The 26,737-nt window shown below is 42.4% G+C and overlaps 1 protein-coding gene across 1 annotated transcript in view; it reads left to right on the forward strand.

Moving 5' to 3' along the window:
* The window catches only part of LOC128638893 (DNA ligase 1), a gene marked incomplete in the record, with an annotated part of 517,030 nt that extends 491,980 nt beyond the window's left edge, over positions 1-25,050 (forward strand). The window contains 1 exon segment of the mRNA XM_053691021.1: positions 24,532-25,050. Within this exon segment, the coding sequence (XP_053546996.1) occupies positions 24,532-24,609 (78 nt within the window).
* Positions 25,051-26,737: the final 1,687 nt, after the last annotated feature.

Genomic DNA, 26,737 nt, shown 5'->3' on the forward strand with positions numbered 1-26,737 from the left:
CAGAGTTATCTGCCTTACATTGTGATTCTCCTTATCTGATCTTTCATTCAGATAAAGTTGTTCTGCGTACAAAACCTGGGTTTTTACCTAAGGTGGTTTCTAACAAGAATATCAACCAAGAGATTGTTGTTCCATCATTATGTCCTAATCCTTCTTCAAAGAAGGAACGTCTTTTGCATAATCTAGACGTAGTCCGTGCCTTGAAGTTTTACAGGCTACTAAAGATTTTCGCCAAACATCTAACCTGTTTGTTGTTTACTCTGGACAGAGGAGAGGTCAGAAGGCCTCGGCAACCTCTCTTTCTTTTTGGCTTCGGAGTATAATCCGTTTAGCCTATGAGACTGATGGACAGCAGCCTCCTGAAAGGATTACAGCTCATTCTACTAGAGCTGTGGCTTCCACCTGGGCCTTTAAAAATGAAGCCTCTGTTGAACAGATTTGCAAGGCTGCAACTTTGTCTTCCCTTCATACTTTTTACAAATTTTACAAATTTGATACTTTTGCTTCTTCGGAGGCTGTTTTTGGGAGAAAGGTTCTACAGGCAGTGGTTCCTTCCGTTTAAGTTCCTGCCTTGTCCCTCCCATCATCCGTGTACTTTAGCTTTGGTATTGGTATCCCACAAGTAATGGATGATCCGTGGACTGGATACACTTAACAAGAGAAAACATAATTTATGCTTACCTGAAAAATTTATTTCTCTTGTAGTGTATCCAGTCCACGGCCCGCCCTGTCCTTTTCAGGCAGGTCTAAATTTTAATTAAACTACAGTCACCACTGCACCCTATGGTTTCTCCTTTCTCGGCTTGTTTCGGTCGAATGACTGGATATGGCAGTGAGGGGAGGAGCTATATAGCAGCTCTGCTGTGGGTGATCCTCTTGCAACTTCCTGTTGGGAAGGAGAATATCCCACAAGTAATGGATGATCCGTGGACTGGATACACTACAAGAGAAATAAATTTATCAGGTAAGCATAAATTATGTTTTCCTTTTGCAGACTATCAGTTTCAAAATTGGGAAAATATTTAGGAAGTTATTTTTTCTTACCTGGGGTATAGTCTTTTAATTCAAATTGACTGCTTTTTCATAAAATTTTGCGGGCAAAATTAGGCTCGCGAGGTCGCAAAATGCTGATATTTATTGCGTCATTTTTTGCGCGAAGGTACGTTCGGTGACACAAATTCGTAATTTCTGGCGTCTTAGTTTACGCTAGTTTTCCTTGCAAAGGGTTGCGTCTGCCATGACGCGATTTGCATCATTTCCAGATGTTGTTAGCACCAAAAAATTTTGCGTTGTACGTCATACTTAAAAATTTTCCAAGACATTTGGGCAGATTCTGTCCAAAATCAGTGGATTCAGAGTATTGTTTCTCAAGGGTATCAAATAAGATTCAGAGTAAGAAGTGTTTTTCAGATCTAGAGCTTTCAGGGGTAATCATACCAGTTCCGTTTCAGGAACAGGGTCTGGGGTTTTATTAGAATCTATTCATTGTCCCAAAGAAAGAAAATTCATTCAGGCCAGTTCTGGATCTGAAAATTTTGAATAGTTTTGTAAGAGTGCCAACTTTCAAAATGGTGACTAAGGACTATTCTGCCTTTGGTTCAGCAAGGTCATTCATTATATGTCCACGATAGACTTACAGGATACATATCTTCATATTCCGATTCATCCAGACCACTATCGATTTCTGAGATTCTCTTTTCTAGACAAGCATTACCATTTTGTCGTTCTTCCATTTGGCCTAGTGACAGCTCCAATAATTTTTTTCGAAGGTTCTCGGTGCCCTACTCTCTGTAATCAGAGAACAGAGTATTGCAGTGTTTCCTTATTTGGATGATATCTTGGTACTAGCTCAGTCTTTACATTCTGCCACATCTCACACAAATCAACTAGTGTTGTTTCTTCAAAGACATGGTTGGAGGATTAATTTACCAAAAAGTTCCTTGATTCCTCAGACAAGGGTCACCTTTTTAGTTTTCCAGATAGATTCAGTGTCCATGACTGTCTCTAACAGAAAAGAGACAAATAAAATTGGTTTCAAGTTTGGTTTGAAGGTATGGAAATTGAATGCCTAGTGCTTAGTCATAGAGGTTTCTCTGACTCTGTGATTAATACTATGATACAGACTCGTAAATCTGTTTCTAGGAAGATTTATTATCGAGTTTGGAAGACTTATATTTCATTGTGTTCTTCTCATGAATTCTCCTGGCATTCTTTTAGAATCCCTAGAATTTTACAGTTTCTTCAGGACGGTTTGGATAAAGGTTTGTCTGCAAGTTCCTTGAAGGGACAAATCTCTGCTCTTTCTGTTTTATTTCACAGAAAGATTGCTAAGTTTCCTGATATTCACTGTTTTGTGCAGGCTTTAGTCCGTATCAAGCCTGTCATTAAATCAATCTCTCCTCCTTGGAGTCTTAATTTGGTTTCAAAGGCTTTACAGGCTCCTCCTTTTGAGCCTATGCATTCTTTGGATATTAAACTACTTTCTTGGAAAGTGTTGTTCCTTTTGGCTATCTCTTCTGCTAGAATAGTTTCCGAGTTATCTGCTCTTTCTTGTAAGTCTCCTTTTCTAATTTTCCATAAAGATAAGGCAGTTTTGCGGACCTCATTTAAGTTTTTACCTAAAGTTGTGAATTCTAACAACATTAATAGGGAAATTGTTGTTCCCTCTTTGTGTCCTAATCCTAAGAATTCTTTGGAGAGATACTTACATTCTCTAGATGTTGTAAGAGCTTTGAAATATTATGTTGAAGCTACTAAAGATTTTAGGAAGACTTCTAGTCTACTTGTTGTCTTTTCTGGTCCTAGGAAAGGTCAGAAAGCTTCTTCCATTTCTTTGGCATCCTGGTTAAAGCTTTTTGATTCATCAGGCTTATTTGGAGTCGGGTCATGGGCTTTTAAGAATAAAGCTTCAGTTGATCAGATTTGCAAAGCAGCAACTTGGTCTTCTTTGCATACATTTACTAAATTCTACCACTTTGATGTATTTGCCTCTTCAGAAGCAGTTTTTGGTAGAAAACTTCTTTAGGCAGCTGTTTCAGTTTGATTCCTCTGCTTATGAGAAAAACTTATTTTTTTCAACGGAAAATTGCTGTTTATATTTTTATCCCTCCCTCTCTAGTGACTCTTCTGTGGAGTACCACATCTTGGGTATTACTATCCCATACGTCACTTGCACATAGACTCTTGCCAATTACATGAAAGAAAACATAATTTATGTAAGAACTTACCTGATAAATTCATTTCTTTCATGTTGGCAAGAGTCCATGATGCCCACCCTTTTTATGGTGGTTATGTTTTCTGTATAAAGCATAATTATATTTCTCCAACATAGGTGTGTCCGGTCCACGGCGTCATCCTTACTTGTGGGATATTCTCTTCCCCAACAGGAAATGGCAAAGAGCCCAGCAAAGCTGGTCACATGATCCCTCCTAGGCTCCGCCTACCCCAGTCATTCTCTTTGCCGTTGTACAGGCAACATCTCCACGGAGATGGCTTAGAGTTTTTTAGTGTTTAACTGTAGTTTTTATTATTCAATCAAGAGTTTGTTATTTTAAAATAGTGCTGGTATGTACTATTTACTCAGAAACAGAAAAGAGATGAAGATTTCTGTTTGTATGAGGAAAATGATTTTAGCACCGTAACTAAAATCCATGGCTGTTCCACACAGGACTGTTGAGAGCAATTAACTTCAGTTGGGGGAACAGTGTGCAGTCTCTTGCTGCTTGAGGTATGACACATTCTAACAAGACGATGTAATGCTGGAAGCTGTCATTTTTCCCTATGGGATCCGGTAAGCCATGTTTATTACGATGGTAAATAAGGGCTTCACAAGGGCTTATTAAGATTGTAGACTTTTCTGGGCTAAATCGATTCAGTTTTAAAACACATTTAGCTTTGAGGAATCATTTTATCTGGGTTTATTGATATTATAATATCGGCAGGCACTGTATTAGACACCTTATTTCTCTGGGGCTTTCCCAAAGCATAAGCAGAGTCTCATTTTCGCGCCGGTGTGGCGCACTTGTTTTTGAGAGGCATGGCATGCAGTCGCATGTGAGAGGAGCTCTGATACTTAGAAAAGACTTTCTGAAGGCGTCATTTGGTATCGTATTCCCCTTTGGGCTTGGTTGGGTCTCAGCAAAGCAGATACCAGGGACTGTAAAGGGGTTAAAGTGTTAAAACGGCTCCGGTTCCGTTATTTTAAGGGTTAAAGCTTCCAAATTTGGTGTGCAATACTTTTAAGGCTTTAAGACACTGTGGTGAAAATTTGGTGAATTTTGTACAATTCCTTCATGTTTTTTCGCAATTGCAGTAATAAAGTGTGTTCAGTTTAAAATTTAAAGTGACAGTAACGGTTTTATTTTAAAACGTTTTTTGTACTTTATTATCAAGTTTATGCCTGTTTAACATGTCTGAACTACCAGATAGACTGTGTTCTGAATGTGGGGAAGCCAGAATTCCTGTTCATTTAAATAAATGTGATTTATGTGATAATGACAATGATGCCCAAGATGATTCCTCAAGTGAGGGGAGTAAGCATGGTACTGCATCATTCCCTCCTTCGTCTACACGAGTCTTGCCCACTCAGGAGGCCCCTAGTACATCTAGCGCGCCAATACTGCTTACTATGCAACAATTAACGGCTGTAATGGATAATTCTGTCAAAAACATTTTAGCCAAAATGAACCCTTGTCAGCGTAAGCGTGGCTGCTCTGTTTTAGTTACTGAAGAGCATGACGACGCTGATATTAATATCTCTGAAGGGCCCCTAACCCAATCTGAGGGGGACAGGGAGGTTTTGTCTGAGGGAGAAATTACTGATTCAGGGAACATTTCTCAACAGGCTGAACCTGATGTAATTGCATTTAAATTTAAGTTGGAACATCTCCGCATTCTGCTTAAGGAGGTATTATCCACTCTGGATGATTGTGAAAAGTTGGTCATCCCAGAGAAACTATGTAAAATGGACAAGTTCCTAGAGGTGCCGGAGCTCCCAGAAGCTTTTCCTATACCCAAGCGGGTGGCGGACATTGTTAATAAAGAATGGGAAAGGCCCGGTATTCCTTTCGTCCCTCCCCCCATATTTAAAAAATTGTTTCCTATGGTCGACCCCAGAAAGGACTTATGGCAGACAGTCCCCAAGGTCGAGGGAGCGGTTTCTACTTTAAACAAACGCACCACTATACCCATAGAGGATAGTTGTGCTTTCAAAGATCCTATGGATAAAAAATTAGAAGGTTTGCTTAAAAAGATGTTTGTTCAGCAGGGTTACCTTCTACAACCAATTTCATGCATTGTCCCTGTCACTACAGCCGCATGTTTCTGGTTTGATGAACTGATAAAGGCGCTCGATAGTGATTCTCCTCCTTATGAGGAGATTATGGACAGAATCAATGCTCTCAAATTGGCTAATTCTTTCACCCTAGACGCCACTTTGCAATTGGCTAGGTTAGCGGCTAAGAATTCTGGGTTTGCTATTGTGGCGCGCAGAGCGCTTTGGTTGAAATCTTGGTCGGCTGACGCGTCTTCCAAGAACAAGCTACTAAACATTCCTTTCAAGGGGAAAACGCTGTTTGGCCCTGACTTGAAAGAGATTATCTCGGATATCACTGGGGGTAAGGGCCACGCCCTTCCTCAGGATCGGCCTTTCAAGGCGAAAAATAGACCCAATTTTCGTCCCTTTCGTAAAAACGGACCAGCCCAAAGTGCTACGTCCTCTAAGCAAGAGGGTAATACTTCTCAAGCCAAGCCAGCTTGGAGACCAATGCAAGGCTGGAACAAGGGAAAGCAGGCCAAGAAGCCTGCCACTGCTACCAAGACAGCATGAAATATTGGCCCCCGATCCGGGACCGGATCTGGTGGGGGGCAGACTCTCTCTCTTCGCTCAGGCTTGGGCAAGAGATGTTCTGGATCCTTGGGCGCTAGAAATAGTCTCCCAGGGTTATCTTCTGGAATTCAAGGGACTTCCCCCAAGGGGGAGGTTCCACAGGTCTCAGTTGTCTTCAGACCACATAAAAAGACAGGCGTTCTTACATTGTGTAGAAGACCTGTTAAAAATGGGAGTGATTCATCCTGTTCCACTAAGAGAACAAGGGATGGGGTTCTACTCCAATCTGTTCATAGTTCCCAAAAAAGAGGGAACGTTCAGACCAATCTTAGATCTCAAGATCTTAAACAAGTTTCTCAAGGTTCCATCTTTCAAGATGGAAACCATTCGAACTATTCTTCCTTCCATCCAGGAGGGTCAATTCATGACCACGGTGGATTTAAAGGATGCGTATCTACATATTCCTATCCACAAGGAACATCATCGGTTCCTAAGGTTTGCATTCCTGGACAAACATTACCAGTTCGTGGCGCTTCCTTTCGGATTAGCCACTGCTCCAAGGATTTTCACAAAGGTACTAGGCTCCCTTCTAGCGGTGCTAAGACCAAGGGGCATTGCAGTAGTACCTTACCTGGACGACATTCTGATTCAAGCGTCGTCCCTTCCTCAAGCAAAGGCTCACACGGACATTGTCCTGGCCTTTCTCAGATCTCACGGCTGGAAAGTGAACGTGGAAAAGAGTTCTCTATCCCCGTCAACAAGGGTTCCCTTCTTGGGAACAATTATAGACTCTTTAGAAATGAGGATCTTTCTAACAGAGGTCAGAAAAACAAAACTTCTAGACTCTTGTCGGATACTTCATTCCGTTCCTCTTCCTTCCATAGCTCAGTGCATGGAAGTGATCGGGTTGATGGTAGCGGCGATGGACATAGTTCCTTTTGCGCGCATTCATCTAAGACCATTACAACTGTGCATGCTCAGTCAGTGGAATGGGGACTATACAGACTTGTCTCCGAAGATACAAGTAAATCAGAGGACCAGAGACTCACTCCGTTGGTGGCTGTCCCTGGACAATCTGTCTCAAGGGATGACGTTCCGCAGACCAGAGTGGGTCATTGTCACGACCGACGCCAGTCTGATGGGCTGGGGCGCGGTCTGGGGATCCCTGAAAGCTCAGGGTCTTTGGTCTCGGGAAGAATCTCTTCTACCGATAAATATTCTGGAACTGAGAGCGATATTCAATGCTCTCAAGGCCTGGCCTCGGCTAGCGAGGACCAAGTTCATACGGTTTCAATCAGACAACATGACAACTGTTGCGTACATCAACCATCAGGGGGGAACAAGGAGTTCCCTAGCGATGGAAGAAGTGACCAAAATCATTCTATGGGCGGAGTCTCACTCCTGCCACCTGTCTGCTATCCACATCCCAGGAGTGGAAAATTGGGAAGCGGATTTTCTGAGTCGTCAGACATTGCATCCGGGGGAGTGGGAACTCCATCCGGAAATCTTTGCCCAAGTCACTCACCTGTGGGGCATTCCAGACATGGATCTGATGGCCTCTCGTCAGAACTTCAAAGTTCCTTGCTACGGGGCCAGATCCAGGGATCCCAAGGCGGCTCTAGTGGATGCACTAGTATCACCTTGGACCTTCAAACTAGCTTATGTGTTCCCGCCATTTCCTCTCATCCCCAGGCTGGTAGCCAGGATCAATCAGGAGAGGGCGTCGGTGATCTTGATAGCTCCTGCGTGGCCACGCAGGACTTGGTATGCAGATCTGGTGAATATGTCATCGGCTCCACCTTGGAAGCTACCTTTGAGACGAGACCTTCTTGTTCAGGGTCCGTTCGAACATCCGAATCTGGTTTCACTCCAGCTGACTGCTTGGAGATTGAACGCTTGATTTTATCGAAGCGAGGATTCTCAGATTCTGTTATCGATACTCTTGTTCAGGCCAGAAAGCCTGTAACTAGAAAGATTTACCACAAAATTTGGAAAAAATATATCTGTTGGTGTGAATCTAAAGGATTCCCTTGGGACAAGGTTAAGATTCCTAGGATTCTATCCTTCCTTCAAGAAGGATTGGAAAAAGGATTATCTGCTAGTTCCCTGAAGGGACAGATTTCTGCCTTGTCGGTATTACTTCACAAAAAGCTGGCAGCTGTGCCAGATGTTCAAGCCTTTGTTCAGGCTCTGGTTAGAATCAAGCCTGTTTACAAACCTTTGACTCCTCCTTGGAGTCTCAATTTAGTTCTTTCAGTTCTTCAGGGGGTTCCGTTTGAACCCTTACATTCCGTTGATATTAAGTTATTATCTTGGAAAGTTTTGTTTTTAGTTGCAATTTCTTCTGCTAGAAGAGTCTCAGAATTATCTGCTCTGCAGTGTTCTCCTCCTTATCTGGTGTTCCATGCAGATAAGGTGGTTTTACGTACTAAACCTGGTTTTCTTCCAAAAGTTGTTTCTAACAAGAACATTAACCAGGAGATTATCGTACCTTCTCTGTGTCCAAAACCAGTTTCAAAGAAGGAACGTTTGTTGCACAATTTGGATGTTGTTCGCGCTCTAAAATTCTATTTAGATGCTACAAAGGATTTTAGACAAACATCTTCCTTGTTTGTTGTTTATTCAGGTAAAAGGAGAGGTCAAAAAGCAACTTCTACCTCTCTCTCTTTTTGGATTAAAAGCATCATCAGATTGGCTTACGAGACTGCCGGACGGCAGCCTCCCGAAAGAATCACAGCTCATTCCACTAGGGCTGTGGCTTCCACATGGGCCTTCAAGAACGAGGCTTCTGTTGATCAGATATGTAGGGCAGCGACTTGGTCTTCACTGCACACTTTTACCAAATTTTACAAGTTTGATACTTTTGCTTCTTCTGAGGCTATTTTTGGGAGAAAGGTTTTGCAAGCCGTGGTGCCTTCCATTTAGGTGACCTGATTTGCTCCCTCCCTTCATCCGTGTCCTAAAGCTTTGGTATTGGTTCCCACAAGTAAGGATGACGCCGTGGACCGGACACACCTATGTTGGAGAAAACAGAATTTATGTTTACCTGATAAATTTCTTTCTCCAACGGTGTGTCCGGTCCACGGCCCGCCCTGGTTTTTTAATCAGGTCTGATAATTTATTTTCTTTAACTACAGTCACCACGGTACCATATGGTTTCTCCTATGCAAATATTCCTCCTTAACGTCGGTCGAATGACTGGGGTAGGCGGAGCCTAGGAGGGATCATGTGACCAGCTTTGCTGGGCTCTTTGCCATTTCCTGTTGGGGAAGAGAATATCCCACAAGTAAGGATGACGCCGTGGACCGGACACACCGTTGGAGAAAGAAATTTATCAGGTAAACATAAATTCTGTTTTCCAGTTCCTTTTTTTATGCTTTTTACTCCTTTTTCTATTACCCCACTACTTGGCTATTCATTAAACTGAATTGTGGGTGTGGTGATGGGTGTATTTATAGGCATTTTGAGGTTTGGGAAACTGCCCCTCCTGGTAGGATTGTATATCCCATACGTCACTAGCTCATGGACTCTTGCCAATATGAAAGAAATGAATTTATCAGGTAAGTTCTTACATAAATTATGTTTTCCTACTTCAGGGCAAGAAGAATAGACCTAGGGTTTGTCAGTCTTCTAATTTTCGTTCCTATCCCAACTTTAAGGGTCAGAAGTCCTCATCCTCTTCCAAACCAGATCAATCCAGGTCCACTTGGAAATCAAGTCAGCCCTGTATCAAGGGAAAACAAAATAAAAAGCCTTCTGCTGACTCTAAATCAGTATGTGGGGGGCGGTTCCATGGGTTGTGGACATAGTATCCCAGGGTTACAAAATAGAATTCAAGTCTTGCCCTCCAAGGGGCAGATTTCTCCTGTCAAAATTATCCTTAAATCAGGTTAAGAGGGAGGCCCTCTTAAATTGCGTGAAGGACCTATCCTCCCTTGGAGTTATTGTACCAGTTCCTCTAAAGGAACAAGGTCTATTTGCGGTTCCCATAAATTAGGGAACTTTTTGTCTCATCCTAGTTTCTGAGGTTTGCTTTTCTGGACAAGCATTTCCAGTTTGTTGTGCTTCCCTTTGGTCTGGCCACGGCTCCCAGAATATTCTGCAGTGGTCAGATCCAAGGGAATTGCTGTGACGCCAGGTTGGTTCAGGCGTCATCTTTTCAACTAGCAAAATCTCATACAGAGATGTTGTCTTTTCTACGTTCCCACAGGTGGAAGGTGAATCTGGAAAAGTTCTCTAGTTCCAACTACAGAAGTGTGTTTCCTAAGGACAATAATAGATTCCCTGTCCATGAAGATTTTCCTGATGGAGGTCAGAAAAACCAAACTTATTGCTTCCTGCCTTTCTCTCTAGTCCGCCTTTCATCTATCAGCTCAGTGCATGGAGGTGATTAGTCTGATGGTGGCTTCGATGGACATCATTCCTTTTGCTCGGTTCCATCTGCGACCGCTGCAGCTTTGCATGCTCTGTCAATGGAACGGGAACCATTCAGATTTATCGCAGAGGATAAATCTAGACGCTCTAACAAGAGACTCTAGTGGTGGATTTCACAGGATCATCTGTCTCTGGGCACTTGTTTCCTGAGACCTTCCTGGGTGATTGTGACTATTGACGTCAGGCTGGGGAGCTGTTTGGGGTTCTCTGAAGGCTCAGGGCCTTTGGTCCCGGGAAGAGTCTTCTCTTCCCATAAATATCTTGGAGTTCAGAGCAATCTTCAATGCCCTGACAGCGTGGCCTCAATTATCATTAGTCCGGTTTATCAGATTCCAGTCGGACAACATCACCTCAGTGGCTTACATCAACCACCAGGGAGGAACTCGGAGTTCCTTGGCCATGAAGGAGGTGACTCGCATTCTGCAGTGGGTGGAAGCTCACAGTTGTCTCCTATCTACCATCCACATTCCAGGAGTGGACAATTGGGAGGCAGATTTTCTGAGCAGACAGACCTTTCATCCCGGGAGTGGGCTCTCCATCCGGAAGTGTTCTCTCAGATAACCCTCAGGTGGGGGTTTAAAGAGTTGGACCTGATTGCGTCCCGCCAAAACGCCAAGATTCCAAAGTACGGTTCAAGGTCAAGAGATCCTCAGGCCGCCCTGATAGATGCTCTGGCGGTTCCTTGGATCTTCTCTCTGGCATATCTGTTTCCTCCGTTTGCTCTCCTTCCACAAGTCATTGCTTGTATAAAACAGGAGAGAGCATCAGTGATTCTAATAGCTCCTGCATGGCCTCGCAGGATCTGGTTTGCGGATCTGGTAAGGATGTTATCTCTATCTCCCTGGAGGCTACCTCTGAGGAAGGACCTTCTAATTCAGGGTCCTTTCCTCTATTCAAACCTAGATTCTCTGAAGCTGACTGCTTGGAGATTGAACGCCTAGTTCTGTCTAGACGTGGTTTTTCTGAAGTGGTCATTGAAACTATGCTCCAGGCTCGCAAACCTGTTACTCTCAAGATTTACCATAAGGTATGTCGTAAATATCTTTATTGGTGTGAATCTAAAGGGTTCTCCTGGAGCCGGGTGAGGATTCCCCGGATTTTGTCTTTTCTTCAGGATCGCCTGGAGAAGGGTCTATCGGTCAGAACTCTAAAGGGTCAGATTTCTGCTCTATCCTTTTATCCGTACCTTATTTTTCATGCTGATAAGCTGGTCCTTCGTACCAAATTGGGTTTTCTCCCTATGGTGGTGTCAGGTCGAAACATTAATCAGGAAATTGTTGTTCCTTCTTTTTGTCCTAATTCTTCTCATAAGGAATGTGTTTTGCATAACTTGGATGTTGTATGAGCTCTAAAATTTTACTTACAAGCTACTAAAGATTTTCGGCAATATTCTGCCCTGTTTGTTGTTTTCTCTGGAAAATGTAAGGGTCAGAAGGCCACTTCTACTACTTTGTCTCTTTGGTTGAGAAGTTTGATTTGTTTGGCTTATGAAACTGCTGGACAGCAGCCTCCTGAGAGAATTACGGCTTATTCCACTAGGGCTGTCTCCTCTTCTTGGGCTTTCAAAAATGAAGCTTCTGTGGAACAGATTTGCAAGGTGGCTACATGGTCCTCTCTGCATACTTTTTCCAAATTCTACAAATTTGATACTTTTGCCTCAGCTGAGGCTTCTTTAGAGAGAGAGGTTCTTCAAGCGGTGGTGCCTTCTGTTTAGGTCCTCCTGCCTTTTTCTCCCTCCTTGTTTATTCTGTTTCCTCTAGCTTGGGTATTGGTTCCCACTAGTAATTGGAATGACGTTGTTGACTCTCCATGCCTTAGTAAAGAAAACAAAATGTATGCTTACCTGATAAATTAATTTCCGGACATGGAGAGTCGATGACCCCACCCTCTCTTTAATTATAATTCGGCAGTTTTTTGGAGTAAACCTCAGACACCTTTTGCACCCTTGTATTTTCTTCTTTTTCCATTTTCCTTTGGCTGAATGACTAGGGATTATGGGTAAGGGAAGTTGCACTTAACAGCTTTGCTGGGGTGCTCTTTGCCTCCTCCTGCTGGCTAGGAGTTGAATATCCCACTAGTAATTGGGATGACGTCTCCATGTCCGGAAAGAAAGAGAAATTTATCAGGTAAGCATAAATTTTGTTATTTGATATAGGAATTATAATTGTCCCTCTAACAGCATGTATGCTGTAAAAAAATTTTTATATATATAAATTATTATTATTATTATTGAGGTTAAAGCACATCATAACAGGCAAGTTATAGTTTATATCAGTTTTCCCTTGAAATAATTATGCTAATATAAGAAATAGCTTGTTATTAGCTGGTGCACTAAGGCACAGAAAATGAGCAAGTTAAAAAATAGAAGAGAGGAATGTTCCCAATGTGGTCACATTTCAATTCCGCTTCTTCAGGGACAACTGATGTGTGAATAAGGGTGTTGGAGAGTAATTTATTATGGGATAGCCAGTAATAATATAGCATAATCGCTCTCATCCTTCCCTTTAGCAATAATTTCAGATATAGCATATCATCAGCTTAAGATTCATATGGCCAGCAAGTGAAGTGTTTTTAATTGACTTATGTATGCGGAACGGCTATAACATGCAGTTTATTATATAATATATTTTAACATTTTAGCTTTCAATAATAATGGCTTTCTTTTTGTTGGAGTCTTGGTGTTCCTCCTCCTCCCTGAAAAATATCTGTCTTGCGACTTGATCTGTGTAAAAAGATGTAAAAACAATTTTGGGGATTGCCAGCTAAGATATGGAGCCAAGGTATCTGAGCAGCGACAAAATGCTGCTGAGGGTCCCAGGTGAAGGTATCTGGTTAAATAGTGAGCCAACATCTTGATGGGTACGTTAAGCTGCCTTTGTAGCAGCATTTTTAGGGCCTATTGCTGCTTTCTTGTTTCTAAAGCATTTGAAAGCGATGCTGATCACCTGAAGACAGTATGGCTGCCCTGAGCACTATGCCAGTAGCAGAGAAGAGAGAGGTTAAACCTTGCTTTCCATTACGTAGCCCTAATGCTATGGCGGAGGCCACAACTGACAGTTATGGGCAACCTTCTGATTACTAACCCTTAGTCAGTTCTGAAGGAGAACTGCCTTCCTCTGACCCATCTGATGGAGAATTGGAGAATCGGAAGAGGACTCTGGAGGGTATGATTAGGTTCAAAGTGGAGCAGCTCAGTCTCCTACTTAAAGAGAAAGTATATACTAATTTTCATATAACTGCATGCAATAGATTCTACTATATAGAATAAGATGCACAGATGCTGATCTAAAAATCCAGTATAAAACCTTTTAAAAACTTACTTAGAAGCTCCCAGTTTAGCACTTTTGATTAGATTGACTGGAACACCCAGCGAAAGCAGACATTCCCCTCCCCCCCCCCCCCCCTACCACCACCACCTTCTTCTGCATATAAAAAGACGCTTTACACAAACAGGAGCAAGCTGGAGTAGGTATACATCAGTATTCTCCTAAAACTTTGGGGCTTGGTTAGGAGTCTGAAAATCAGTGCAAGGTTATTTAAAAATAAGCAAAACTATACTTTATATAGCCTATATAAAGTTTTTTTTAACGGATCATTTTCAAAAGATGTATGCAAAGAAAAATCTAGTGTATCTTCCCTGGTGTGAATATTTAGCCGGTCTGATTACTGTGGAAACAATTAGCAAATTCCTTCATCGGGATGCCATTCTTCAAATTATCTGCATCAATGCCAAGAACTCTAGCTTTGTGGTTCTGGCCAGGAGTGTAATGCACTATATGCACAAATAAAGTGAGTGTAAGAAATGAGGTAAGCAGTACTCCCAGTAGACAGGGTAGTCCTTCACGGCAATAAGATTAGGGCAGAGAATGGTCATAGACCATTAGAGTGGTCAGGAACAGGCATAGGTCAGCCATAAAAGATGTATGTATATAGATATATATATATAGAGAGAGAGATATAGTGGTTTCCGCCTCAGAAGTGGTTCCTTTCTCTTGTTAAGTGTATTCAGTCCACGGGTCATCCATTACTTATGGGATATTCTCCTTCCCAACAGGAAGTTGCAAGAGGATCACCCAAGCAGAGCTGCTATATAGCTCCTCCCCTCACATGTCATATCCAGTCATTCTCTTGCAACTCTCAACAAAGATGGAGGTAGTAAGAGGAGAGTGGTGTTTTATAGTTAGTTTCTCCAACATAGGTGTGTCCGGTCCACGGCGTCATCCTTACTTGTGGGATATTCTCTTCCCCAACAGGAAATGGCAAAGAGCCCAGCAAAGCTGGTCACATGATCCCTCCTAGGCTCCGCCTACCCCTGTCATTCTCTTTGCCGTTGTACAGGCAACATCTCCACGGAGATGGCTTAGAGTTTTTTAGTGTTTAACTGTAGTTTTTATTATTCAATCAAGAGTTTGTTATTTTGAAATAGTGCTGGTATGTACTATTTACTCAGAAACAGAAAAGAGATGAAGATTTCTGTTTGTATGAGGAAAATGATTTTAGCAACCGTCACTAAAATCCATGGCTGTTCCACACAGGACTGTTGAGAGCAATTAACTTCAGTTGGGGGAACAGTGTGCAGTCTCTTGCTGCTTGAGGTATGACACATTCTAACAAGACGATGTAATGCTGGAAGCTGTCATTTTCCCTATGGGATCCGGTAAGCCATGTTTATTACGATCGTAAATAAGGGCTTCACAAGGGCTTATTAAGACTGTAGACTTTATTTGGGCTAAATCGATTCATTATTAACATATATTTAGCCTTGAGGAATCATTTTATCTGGGTATTTTGATATATTGATATCGGCAGGCACTGTATTAGACACCTTATTCTTTAGGGGCTTTCCCAAAGCATAAGCAGAGCCTCATTTTCGCGCCGGTGTTGCGCACTTGTTTTTGAGAGGCATGGCATGCAGTCGCATGTGAGAGGAGCTCTGATACTTAGAAAGGACTTTCTGAAGGCGTCATTTGGTATCGTATTCCCCTTTGGGCTTGGTTGGGTCTCAGCAAAGCAGATACCAGGGACTGTAAAGGGGTTAAAGTTCAAAACGGCTCCGGTTCCGTTATTTTATGGGTTAAAGCTTCCAAATTTGGTGTGCAATACTTTTAAGGCTTTAAGACACTGTGGTGAAAATTTGGTGAATTTTGAACAATTCCTTCATGTTTTTTCGCAATTGCAGTAATAAAGTGTGTTCAGTTTAAAATTTAAAGTGACAGTAACGGTTTTATTTTAAAACGTTTTTTGTACTTTGTTATCAAGTTTATGCCTGTTTAACATGTCTGAACTACCAGATAGACTGTGTTCTGAATGTGGGGAAGCCAGAATTCCTATTCATTTAAATAAATGTGATTTATGTGAAAATGACAATGATGCCCAAGATGATTCCTCAAGTGAGGGGAGTAAGCATGGTACTGCATCATTCCCTCCTTCGTCTACACGAGTCTTGCCCACTCAGGAGGCCCCTAGTACATCTAGCGCGCCAATACTCCTTACTATGCAACAATTAACGGCTGTAATGGATAATTCTGTCAAAAACATTTTAGCCAAAATGAACACTTATCAGCGTAAGCGCGGCTGCTCTGTTTTAGATACTGAAGAGCATGACGACGCTGATAATAATATTTCTGAAGGGCCCCTAACCCAGTCTGATGGGGCCAGGGAGGTTTTGTCTGAGGGAGAAATTACTGATTCAGGGAACATTTCTCAACAGGCTGAACCTGATGTGATTGCATTTAAATTTAAGTTGGAACATCTCCGCATTCTGCTTAAGGAGGTATTATCCACTCTGGATGATTGTGACAAGTTGGTCATCCCAGAGAAACTATGTAAAATGGACAAGTTCCTAGAGGTGCCGGGGCTCCCAGAAGCTTTTCCTATACCCAAGCGGGTGGCGGACATTGTTAATAAAGAATGGGAAAGGCCCGGTATTCCTTTCGTCCCTCCCCCCATATTTAAAAAATTGTTTCCTATGGTCGACCCCAGAAAGGACTTATGGCAGACAGTCCCCAAGGTCGAGGGAGCGGTTTCCACTTTAAACAAACGCACCACTATACCCATAGAGGATAGTTGTGCTTTCAAAGATCCTATGGATAAAAAATTAGAAGGTTTGCTTAAAAAGATGTTTGTTCAGCAAGGTTACCTTCTACAACCTATTTCATGCATTGTCCCTGTCGCTACAGCCGCATGTTTCTGGTTTGATGATCTGATAAAGGCGGTCGATAGTGATTCTCCTCCTTTGGAGGAGATTATGGACAGAATCAATGCTCTCAAATTGGCTAATTCTTTCACCCTAGACGCCACTTTGCAATTGGCTAGGTTAGCGGCTAAGAATTCTGGGTTTGCTATTGTGGCGCGCAGAGCGCTTTGGTTGAAATCTTGGTCGGCTGATGCGTCTTCCAAGAACAAGCTACTTAACATTCCTTTCAAGGGGAAAACGCTGTTTGGCCCTGACTTGAAAGAGATTATCTCTGATATCACTGGGGGTAAGGGCCACGCCCTTCCTCAGGATCGGCCTTTCAAGGCCAAAAATAAACCTAATTTTCGTCCCTTTCGTAGAAACGGACCAGCCCAAGGTGCTACGTCCTCTAAGCAAGAGGGTAATACTTCTCAAGCCAAGCCAGCTTGGAGACCAATGCAAGGCTGGAACAAGGGAAAGCAGGCCAAGAAACCTGCCACTGCTACAAAGACAGCATGAAATGTTGGCCCCCGATCCGGGACCGGATCTGGTGGGGGGCAGACTCTCTCTCTTCGCTCAGGCTTGGGCAAGAGATGTTCTGGATCCTTGGGCGCTAGAAATAGTCTCCCAAGGTTATCTTCTGGAATTCAAGGGACTTCCCCCAAGGGGGAGGTTCCACAGGTCTCAGTTGTCTTCAGACCACATAAAAAGACAGGCATTCTTACATTGTGTAGAAGACCTGTTAAATATGGGAGTGATTCATCCTGTTCCATTAAGAGAACAAGGGATGGGGTTCTACTCCAATCTGTTCATAGTTCCCAAAAAAGAGGGAACGTTCAGACCAATCTTAGATCTCAAGATCTTAAACAAGTTTCTCAAGGTTCCATCGTTCAAGATGGAAACCATTCGAACTATTCTTCCTTCCATCCAGGAAGGTCAATTCATGACCACGGTGGATTTAAAGGATGCGTATCTACATATTCCTATCCAAAAGGAACATCATCGGTTCCTAAGGTTCGCATTCCTGGACAAACATTACCAGTTCGTGGCGCTTCCTTTCGGATTGGCCACTGCTCCAAGGATTTTCACAAAGGTACTAGGGTCCCTTCTAGCTGTGCTAAGACCAAGGGGCATTGCTGTAGTACCTTACTTGGACGACATTCTGATTCAAGCGTCGTCCCTTCTTCAAGCAAAGGCTCACACGGACATTGTCCTGGCCTTTCTCAGATCTCACGGATGGAAAGTGAACGTGGAAAAGAGTTCTCTATCCCCGTCAACAAGGGTTCCCTTCTTGGGAACAATAATAGACTCCTTAGAAATGAGGATTTTTCTGACAGAGGCCAGAAAAACAAAACTTCTAGACTCTTGTCGGATACTTCATTCCGTTCCTCTTCCTTCCATAGCTCAGTGCATGGAAGTGATCGGGTTGATGGTAGCGGCAATGGACATAGTTCCTTTTGCGCGCATTCATCTAAGACCATTACAACTGTGCATGCTCAGTCAGTGGAATGGGGACTATACAGACTTGTCTCCGAAGATACAAGTAAATCAGAGGACCAGAGATTCACTCCGTTGGTGGCTGTCCCTGGACAACCTGTCACAAGGGATGACATTCCGCAGACCAGAGTGGGTCATTGTCACGACCGACGCCAGTCTGATGGGCTGGGGCGCGGTCTGGGGATCCCTGAAAGCTCAGGGTCTTTGGTCTCGGGAAGAATCTCTTCTACCGATAAACATTCTGGAACTGAGAGCGATATTCAATGCTCTCAAGGCTTGGCCTCAGCTAGCGAGGGCCAAGTTCATACGGTTTCAATCAGACAACATGACAACTGTTGCGTACATCAACCATCAGGGGGGAACAAGGAGTTCCCTAGCGATGGAAGAAGTGACCAAAATCATTCTATGGGCGGAGTCTCACTCCTGCCACCTGTCTGCTATCCACATCCCAGGAGTGGAAAATTGGGAAGCGGACTTTCTGAGTCGTCAGACATTGCATCCGGGGGAGTGGGAACTCCATCCGGAAATCTTTGCCCAAGTCACTCAGCTGTGGGGCATTCCAGACATGGATCTGATGGCCTCTCGTCAGAACTTCAAGGTTCCTTGCTACGGGTCCAGATCCAGGGATCCCAAGGCGGCTCTAGTGGATGCACTAGTAGCACCTTGGACCTTCAAACTAGCTTATGTGTTCCCGCCGTTTCCTCTCATCCCCAGGCTGGTAGCCAGGATCAATCAGGAGAGGGCGTTGGTGATCTTGATAGCTCCTGCGTGGCCACGCAGGACTTGGTATGCAGATCTGGTGAATATGTCATCGGCTCCACCTTGGAAGCTACCTTTGAGACGAGACCTTCTTGTTCAGGGTCCGTTCGAACATCCGAATCTGGTTTCACTCCAGCTGACTGCTTGGAGATTGAACGCTTGATTTTATCGAAGCGAGGGTTCTCAGATTCTGTTATCGATACTCTTGTTCAGGCCAGAAAGCCTGTAACTAGAAAGATTTACCACAAAATTTGGAAAAAATATATCTGTTGGTGTGAATCTAAAGGATTCCCTTGGGACAAGGTTAAGATTCCTAGGATTCTATCCTTCCTTCAAGAAGGATTGGAAAAGGGTTTATCTGCAAGTTCCCTGAAGGGACAGATTTCTGCCTTGTCGGTGTTACTTCACAAAAAACTGGCTGCTGTGCCAGATGTTCAAGCCTTTGTTCAGGCTCTGGTTAGAATTAAGCCTGTTTACAAACCTTTGACTCCTCCTTGGAGTCTCAATTTAGTTCTTTCAGTTCTTCAGGGGGTTCCGTTTGAACCCTTGCATTCCGTTGATATTAAGTTATTATCTTGGAAAGTTTTGTTTTTAGTTGCAATTTCTTCTGCCAGAAGAGTTTCAGAATTATCTGCTCTGCAGTGTTCTCCTCCTTATCTGGTGTTTCATGCAGATAAGGTGGTTTTACGTACTAAACCTGGTTTTCTTCCAAAAGTTGTTTCTAACAAAAACATTAACCAGGAGATTATCGTACCTTCTCTGTGTCCGAAACCAGTTTCAAAGAAGGAACGTCTGTTGCACAATTTGGATGTTGTTCGCGCTCTAAAATTCTATTTAGATGCTACAAAGGATTTTAGACAAACATCTTCCTTGTTTGTTGTTTATTCCGGTAAAAGGAGAGGTCAAAAAGCAACTTCTACCTCTCTCTCTTTTTGGATTAAAAGCATCATCAGATTGGCTTACGAGACTGCCGGACGGCAGCCTCCCGAAAGAATCACAGCTCATTCCACTAGGGCTGTGGCTTCCACATGGGCCTTCAAGAACGAGGCTTCTGTTGATCAGATATGTAGGGCAGCGACTTGGTCTTCACTGCACACTTTTACCAAATTTTACAAGTTTGATACTTTTGCTTCTTCTGAGGCTATTTTTGGGAGAAAGGTTTTGCAAGCCGTGGTGCCTTCCATTTAGGTGACCTGATTTGCTCCCTCCCTTCATCCGTGTCCTAAAGCTTTGGTATTGGTTCCCACAAGTAAGGATGACGCCGTGGACCGGACACACCTATGTTGGAGAAAACAGAATTTATGTTTACCTGATAAATTTCTTTCTCCAACGGTGTGTCCGGTCCACGGCCCGCCCTGGTTTTTTTAATCAGGTCTGATAATTTATTTTCTTTAACTACAGTCACCACGGTACCATATGGTTTCTCCTATGCAAATATTCCTCCTTAACGTCGGTCGAATGACTGGGGTAGGCGGAGCCTAGGAGGGATCATGTGACCAGCTTTGCTGGGCTCTTTGCCATTTCCTGTTGGGGAAGAGAATATCCCACAAGTAAGGATGACGCCGTGGACCGGACACACCGTTGGAGAAAGTAATTTATCAGGTAAACATAAATTCTGTTTTTTAACTTCAATCAAAAGTTTGTTATTTTTAAATGGCACCGGACTGTGCTGTTTTTTTCTCAGGCAGTATTTAGAAGAAGAATCTGCCTGCGTTTTCTATGATCTTAGCAGAAGTAACTAAGATCCACTAGCTGTTCTCGCACATTCTGAGGAGTGGGGTAACTTCAGACAGGGAATAGCATGCGGGGTCCCCTGCAAATGAGGTATGTGCAGTAAAATATTTTTCTAAGGAATGGAATTGACTAAGAAAATACTGCTGATACCGATGTAATGTAAGTACAGCCTTAAATGCAGTAGTAGCGACTGGTATCAGGCTGATTAATGTATGTGCAGTAAAGTAATTTTCTAAGGAATGGAATTTGACTAAGGAAATACTGTTAATACTGAAGTAATGTATGAGCCTTAACTGCAGTATAAGAGACTGGTAGCAGGCTTATTAATAACACTACATAACCTTTAAAATGTATGTTTAAAACGTTTACTGGCATGTTAATCGTTTTTTGTGAGGTACTTGGTGATAAATCTTATTGGGGCAATGTGGAGCCCCATAGAAATATGTGTATCCGTTTTGGGTATTAAGGGGTTAATCATCCATTTGCTAGTGGGTGCAATACTCTGCTAACTTAATACATTTACGGAGGAGTGGGATAGACCCGGTGTGCCTTTTTCCCCACCTCCTATATTTAGAAAAATGTTTCCAATAGACGCCACTACACGGGACTTATGGCAGACGGTCCCTAAGGTGGAGGGAGCAGTTTCTACTTTAGCTAAGCGTACCACTATCCCGGTGGAGGATAGTTGTGCTTTTTCGGATCCAATGGATAAAAAATTAGAAGGTTACCTTAAGAAAATGTTTGTTCAACAAGGTTTTATTTTACAGCCCCTTGCATGCATTGCGCCTGTCACTGCTGCTGCGGCATTCTGGTTTGAGTCTCTGGAAGAGGCCATTCGCACAGCTCCATTGGATGAGATTATGGACAAGCTTAAAGCACTTAAGCTAGCTAACGCATTTGTTTCTGATGCCGTTGTACATTTAACCAAACTAACGGCTAAGAACTCCGGATTCGCCATCCAGGCGCGCAGATAGCTATGGCTTAAATCCTGGTCAGCTGACGTGACTTCTAAATCTAAATTGCTTAATATTCCTTTCAAAGGGCAGACCTTATTCGGGCCCGGCTTGAAAGAAATTATTGCTGACATTACTGGAGGTAAGGGTCATACTCTTCCTCAGGACAGGGCCAAATCAAAGGCCAAACAGTCTAATTTTCGTGCCTTTCGTAATCTCAAGGCAGGAGCAGCATCAACTTCCTCTGCTCCAAAACAGGAAGGAACTGTTGCTCGTTACAGACAGGGCTTGAAAGCTAACCAGTCCTGGAACAAGGGCAAGCAGGCCAGAAAACCTACTTCTGCCCCTAAGACAGCATGAAGAGAGGGCCCCCTATCCGGAAATGGATCTAGTGGGGGGCAGACTTTCTCTCTTCGCCCAGGATTGGGCAAGAGATGTCCAGGATCCCTGGGCGTTGGAGATCATATCTCAGGGTTATCTTCTGGACTTCAAAGCTTCTCCACAAGGGAGATTTCATCTTTCAAGGTTATCAGCAAACCAAATAAAGAAAGAGGCGTTTCTATGCTGTGTACAAGACCTCTTACTAATGGGGGTGATCCACCCAGTTCCGCGGACGGAACACGGGCAAGGATTTTACTCAAATCTGTTTGTGGTTCCCAAGAAAGAGGGAACCTTCAGACCAATCTTGGACCTAAAAATCTTAAACAAATTCCTAAGAGTTTCATCATTCAAAATGGAAACTATTCGAACCATCCTACCCATGATCCAAGAGGGTCAGTATATGACCACTGTGGACTTAAAGGATGCCTACCTTCACATACCGATTCACAAAGATCATTATCGGTACCTAAGATTTGCCTTTCTAGACAGGCATTACCAGTTTGTAGCTCTTCCCTTCGGGTTAGCTACGGCCCCGAGAATTTTTACAAAGGTTCTGGGCTCACTCCTGGCGGTGCTAAGACCGCGAGGCATAGCGGTGGCTCCGTATCTAGACGACATTCTGATACAAGCGTCAAGTTTTCAAATTGCCAAGTCTCATACAGAGATAGTTCTGGCATTTCTGAGGTCGCATGGGTGGAAGGTGAACGTGGAAAAGAGTTCGCTATTACCACTCACAAGGGTTCCCTTCCTAGGGACTCTTATAGACTCTATAGAGATGAAAATTTACCTGACGGAGGCCAGGTTATCAAAACTTCTAAATGCTTGCCGTGCCCTTCATTCCATTCCACACCCGTCAGTGGCTCAGTGCATGGAAGTAATCGGTTTAATGGTAGCGGCAATGGACTTTTGCTTCTTCTGAGGCTATTTTTGGGAGAAAGGTTTTGCAAGCCGTGGTGCCTTCCATTTAGGTGACCTGATTTGCTCCCTCCCTTCATCCGTGTCCTAAAGCTTTGGTATTGGTTCCCACAAGTAAGGATGACGCCGTGGACCGGACACACCTATGTTGGAGAAAACAGAATTTATGTTTACCTGATAAATTACTTTCTCCAACGGTGTGTCCGGTCCACGGCCCGCCCTGGTTTTTTAATCAGGTCTGATAATTTATTTTCTTTAACTACAGTCACCACGGTATCATATGGTTTCTCCTATGCAAATATTCCTCCTTAACTTCGGTCGAATGACTGGGGTAGGCGGAGCCTAGGAGGGATCATGTGACCAGCTTTGCTGGGCTCTTTGCCATTTCCTGTTGGGGAAGAGAATATCCCACAAGTAAGGATGACGCCGTGGACCGGACACACCGTTGGAGAAAGTAATTTATCAGGTAAACATAAATTCTGTTTTATGCTTACCTGATAAATTTATTTCTCTTGTAGTGTATTCAGTCCACGGCCCGCCCTGTCTTTTTGAGGCAGATCTAAATTTTAATTAAAACTCCAGTCACCACTGCACCCTATGGTTTCTCCTTTCTTGTCTTGTTTCGGTCGAATGACGATATGACATGTGAGGGGAGGAGCTATATAGCAGCTCTGCTTGGGTGATCCTCTTGCAACTTCCTGTTGGGAAGGAGAATATCCCATAAGGAATGGATGACCCGTGGACTGAATACACTTCAAGAGAAATAAATTTATCAGGTAAGCATAAATTATGTTTTTTCCAGATTTCATCTAAAGCCTCAGCAACTCTTTCTTCTGCACAGATGGCACAGAGATCATGAGGACTTAGGTTATCTCCCTAGATCAGTTCTCAGGTCTGGGAGTATCAAAGGGTACAAGGAATCTGCTCTCATTAAGTGGCTCAATCTTGTGTTTATCTGTAAGTGCATTTGTTATTGCATTATAACAATAAACCACTGGAATCGGAGATGTGCTGTGTTTCTTCTCTCATACATTAGAGTTTACCAAACAACATTTTGAATCTCCAAGCGATCTTAGTCTTTCCAGATTTGGTTCAGTCTTAGGCAGGAGCCTTTCATCCGATTCCAACCAGACAGTGTCACAACAGTAGCTTATGTCAGTCATCGGTTTTGAGGGTTGTATCTTTTGTCTACAGGTGGGCAGACACCCATAAGAGTGTAATCAATTAGGAGGGGGATTTTCCTAATCTGTTTTGTTTTCTTATGTGTTTAACTGAGGATGTTTTTGTTTTGTTTTTACTATTCTTACTATTTATGAAAATTGTGCCACTAATTCCTTATGTACTCAGCATTAGTTTTGAACGCTCTAGGAAAATGCTTACATTGTAATTCCCATTAGATTACTAAAAAAAAAAAAAAAAACTATAATCACTCGTAAGCCAATATTTAAAAAAAAAAATGGAATGCTGTCATGTACGTATTGATTTATATAGATGCCCACTAACCCCCTATTTTAGTTTCAAGATAGAAACTGTAGCTGTTGTTAATCAGATTTTTCACACCAGCCAGCTCTACTAAGCAAAGTAATAACATTTTCACTAAATAAAACTGTATAAATGGCCGCTGGCTATAATTGCACTGCCACGTTTACAAACTCATAGTGTCTATTGAATTATATAGCTATCTGAAATGACATGACTGATTGACTTTTCAATTGGTCAGTTTTACAAAATGTTAGTTTGTGTGTAGTTCCTTATTTTGTGTTGAAACAAGTTTTTTTTTTGTTTTTTTTTGTGTGTAATTGATTAACTTTATTAATACATCACAAAATATTCATTGCTTATTCTTTCTTCTGTAGGTTGCTGATCTCTACAAAAAGCAGCAACAAATTCAGAACACAAATGCAACAGAAAAAACGGAGGAGGATTTTTACTAGCTTATGAAAAACCTTCAGATACCACTACACATTTTGGGTATTAGAAGATACTTCCAGAATTCAATCATGAATATGAATGTTTTTTTTTTATGACAACAGTAGGACGGTCATCTGGATGGTTAACCATCACGCAGCAGTAATGAATGTTTAAAGCATTCCATTGGGACATGAGATTTTTAACCTCTTAAGGACATATGACGGAAGTTTTCCGTCATAAAACAATTGAGCAAACTGAAAGCTGTGTCCTTAAAGGGTTAATGTCTGTTTTGTTTGTGTACATATAGTGATCCAGTGGAAACATTATCTTATCTATCTCTATACATCATTCTGCCTATTTTCATTCTATATGGGTACATTTAAAGATATGTTGTCAGGTAATATGTTCTGCTATCTAAAATATGAAATTTTGTCTAAAATAAATATTTGGAACATTTTTGTTTACATTTGTTTCTTTTTTGTATACTGCTTATAAGGGAAATGTTTACAAAACTATGTATATTTTTAACTTTGCTTAGTCTGTCACAGGAGATGACATGGTATGTTTACATAACCTGACTATTCTACTGGACATTGTATTAAACTGATTTTAAAAGAAATCTGTAAACATCATCTTTATAACATTTAACAACTCTAGTCAAATTGTAATCATTTTCATTTGTCCTACAAGAAATGCTTTGTATTAGCAATTTTTAATAGTTGGCATTGATAAATATTATTTTATTTGAATATTCTTTTCCTATTCTAAGGCAGACAAGTCCAGTTCTCTCCCCTACTTTCCATGACCACCCATGAGCTGTTTTATCACATGAAGAAGCATCTCATTCTATTCTTTTTTCCAGTTTACTCTCTTCCTATGTTTTCTAAAGGTGCTCTGTATCCAAATTCAGCGGTTTTATTTTTGCATAATGCACATTCTGGTTCTGTGCACAGCTTCATGCTTTTTCAATTTTTTTATTTTAACTGCTTCTGACTGGAACAGGTCATCATAGAAATTACTGCCTGTGAGCACATGACCACCCAGTTTAGTCATGATGGGATATCGCAGATCACGGCACCAGATAAGCACTGATTGTTGGTGGCATAGTGGGTGGTATTTCCAGAGCTACATGGGGAGTGCCAGTGAAGTCACCGCAAGCGTGCATGGTTACATCACAGAGGGGGTGGGACCGCAATATAACAGGCATGTAAGGGCGCTGGATGAGGGTGGTTGTTCAGATCCCTCAATCTCAGCTCTAACTAGCCACAGACCTCCAACACCACTCATTTGAAAGATAATCACCTGCTCTTTCAAATAGTCTTGTAAAGCCACAACAAACCAGATTTGTTTTTATTTATTATTTACCCACAATATATGGTGTTTTGCTTTGGAATTGGACATTATAGGCTCAATAAAAAAAAATCGGTCTAGAGACCCATTATAAAGTTTTATTGTAGACAGGCCCCTCTCTTATATCCAAGTGATCAAACAAGTGCTTTCTACTAGATACGAGTCCACGGATTCATCCTTACTTGTGGGATATTATCCTCCTGCTAACAGGAAGTGGCAAAGAGCACCACAGCAGAGCTGTCTATATAGCTCCTCCCTTGACTCCACACCCCAGTCATTCTCTTTGCCTACACTAAGTAATAGGAAGAGGTAAAGTGAAAGAGGTGATAAAATTATAGTTTTTATTTTCTTCAAGCAAGACTTTTTTATTTTAAATGCTACCGGTGAGTGCTATTTTTCCTCAGGCAGCACATGGAAAGAAGATTTCTGCCTGGAGGCTGATGATCTTAGCAGTGGTTGCTAAGATCCAGAGGAGTTCCCACAGAATGGCTGAGGAGTACTTGAGAAGCTTCAGTGTGGGGAACGCTCTTTATGCTACAAGCATTGAGGTATGTTTAGTCATTTTTTCTGAAGAGACTGTGATATTTCAGAACCGGCTGACATTGTTCCCATGAGGGAAGGGGTAAGCAGTAATCCTACAGACAATGAAGGGATGTTACTGGGACCTGTTATATTAAGGGCTATAACTTGAAAGACACTGGTTTCATAATGTTTGTGTGAAAACGATTTATGTGCAGGGGCAAATAACGTTTTTTTTCTGATACTAACATTTGTGTGTGTGATGGCACTGGAGGGTTTTAC

This window comes from Bombina bombina, chromosome 8 (assembly GCF_027579735.1).
Source record: "Bombina bombina isolate aBomBom1 chromosome 8, aBomBom1.pri, whole genome shotgun sequence".
Taxonomy (NCBI): domain Eukaryota; kingdom Metazoa; phylum Chordata; class Amphibia; order Anura; family Bombinatoridae; genus Bombina; species Bombina bombina.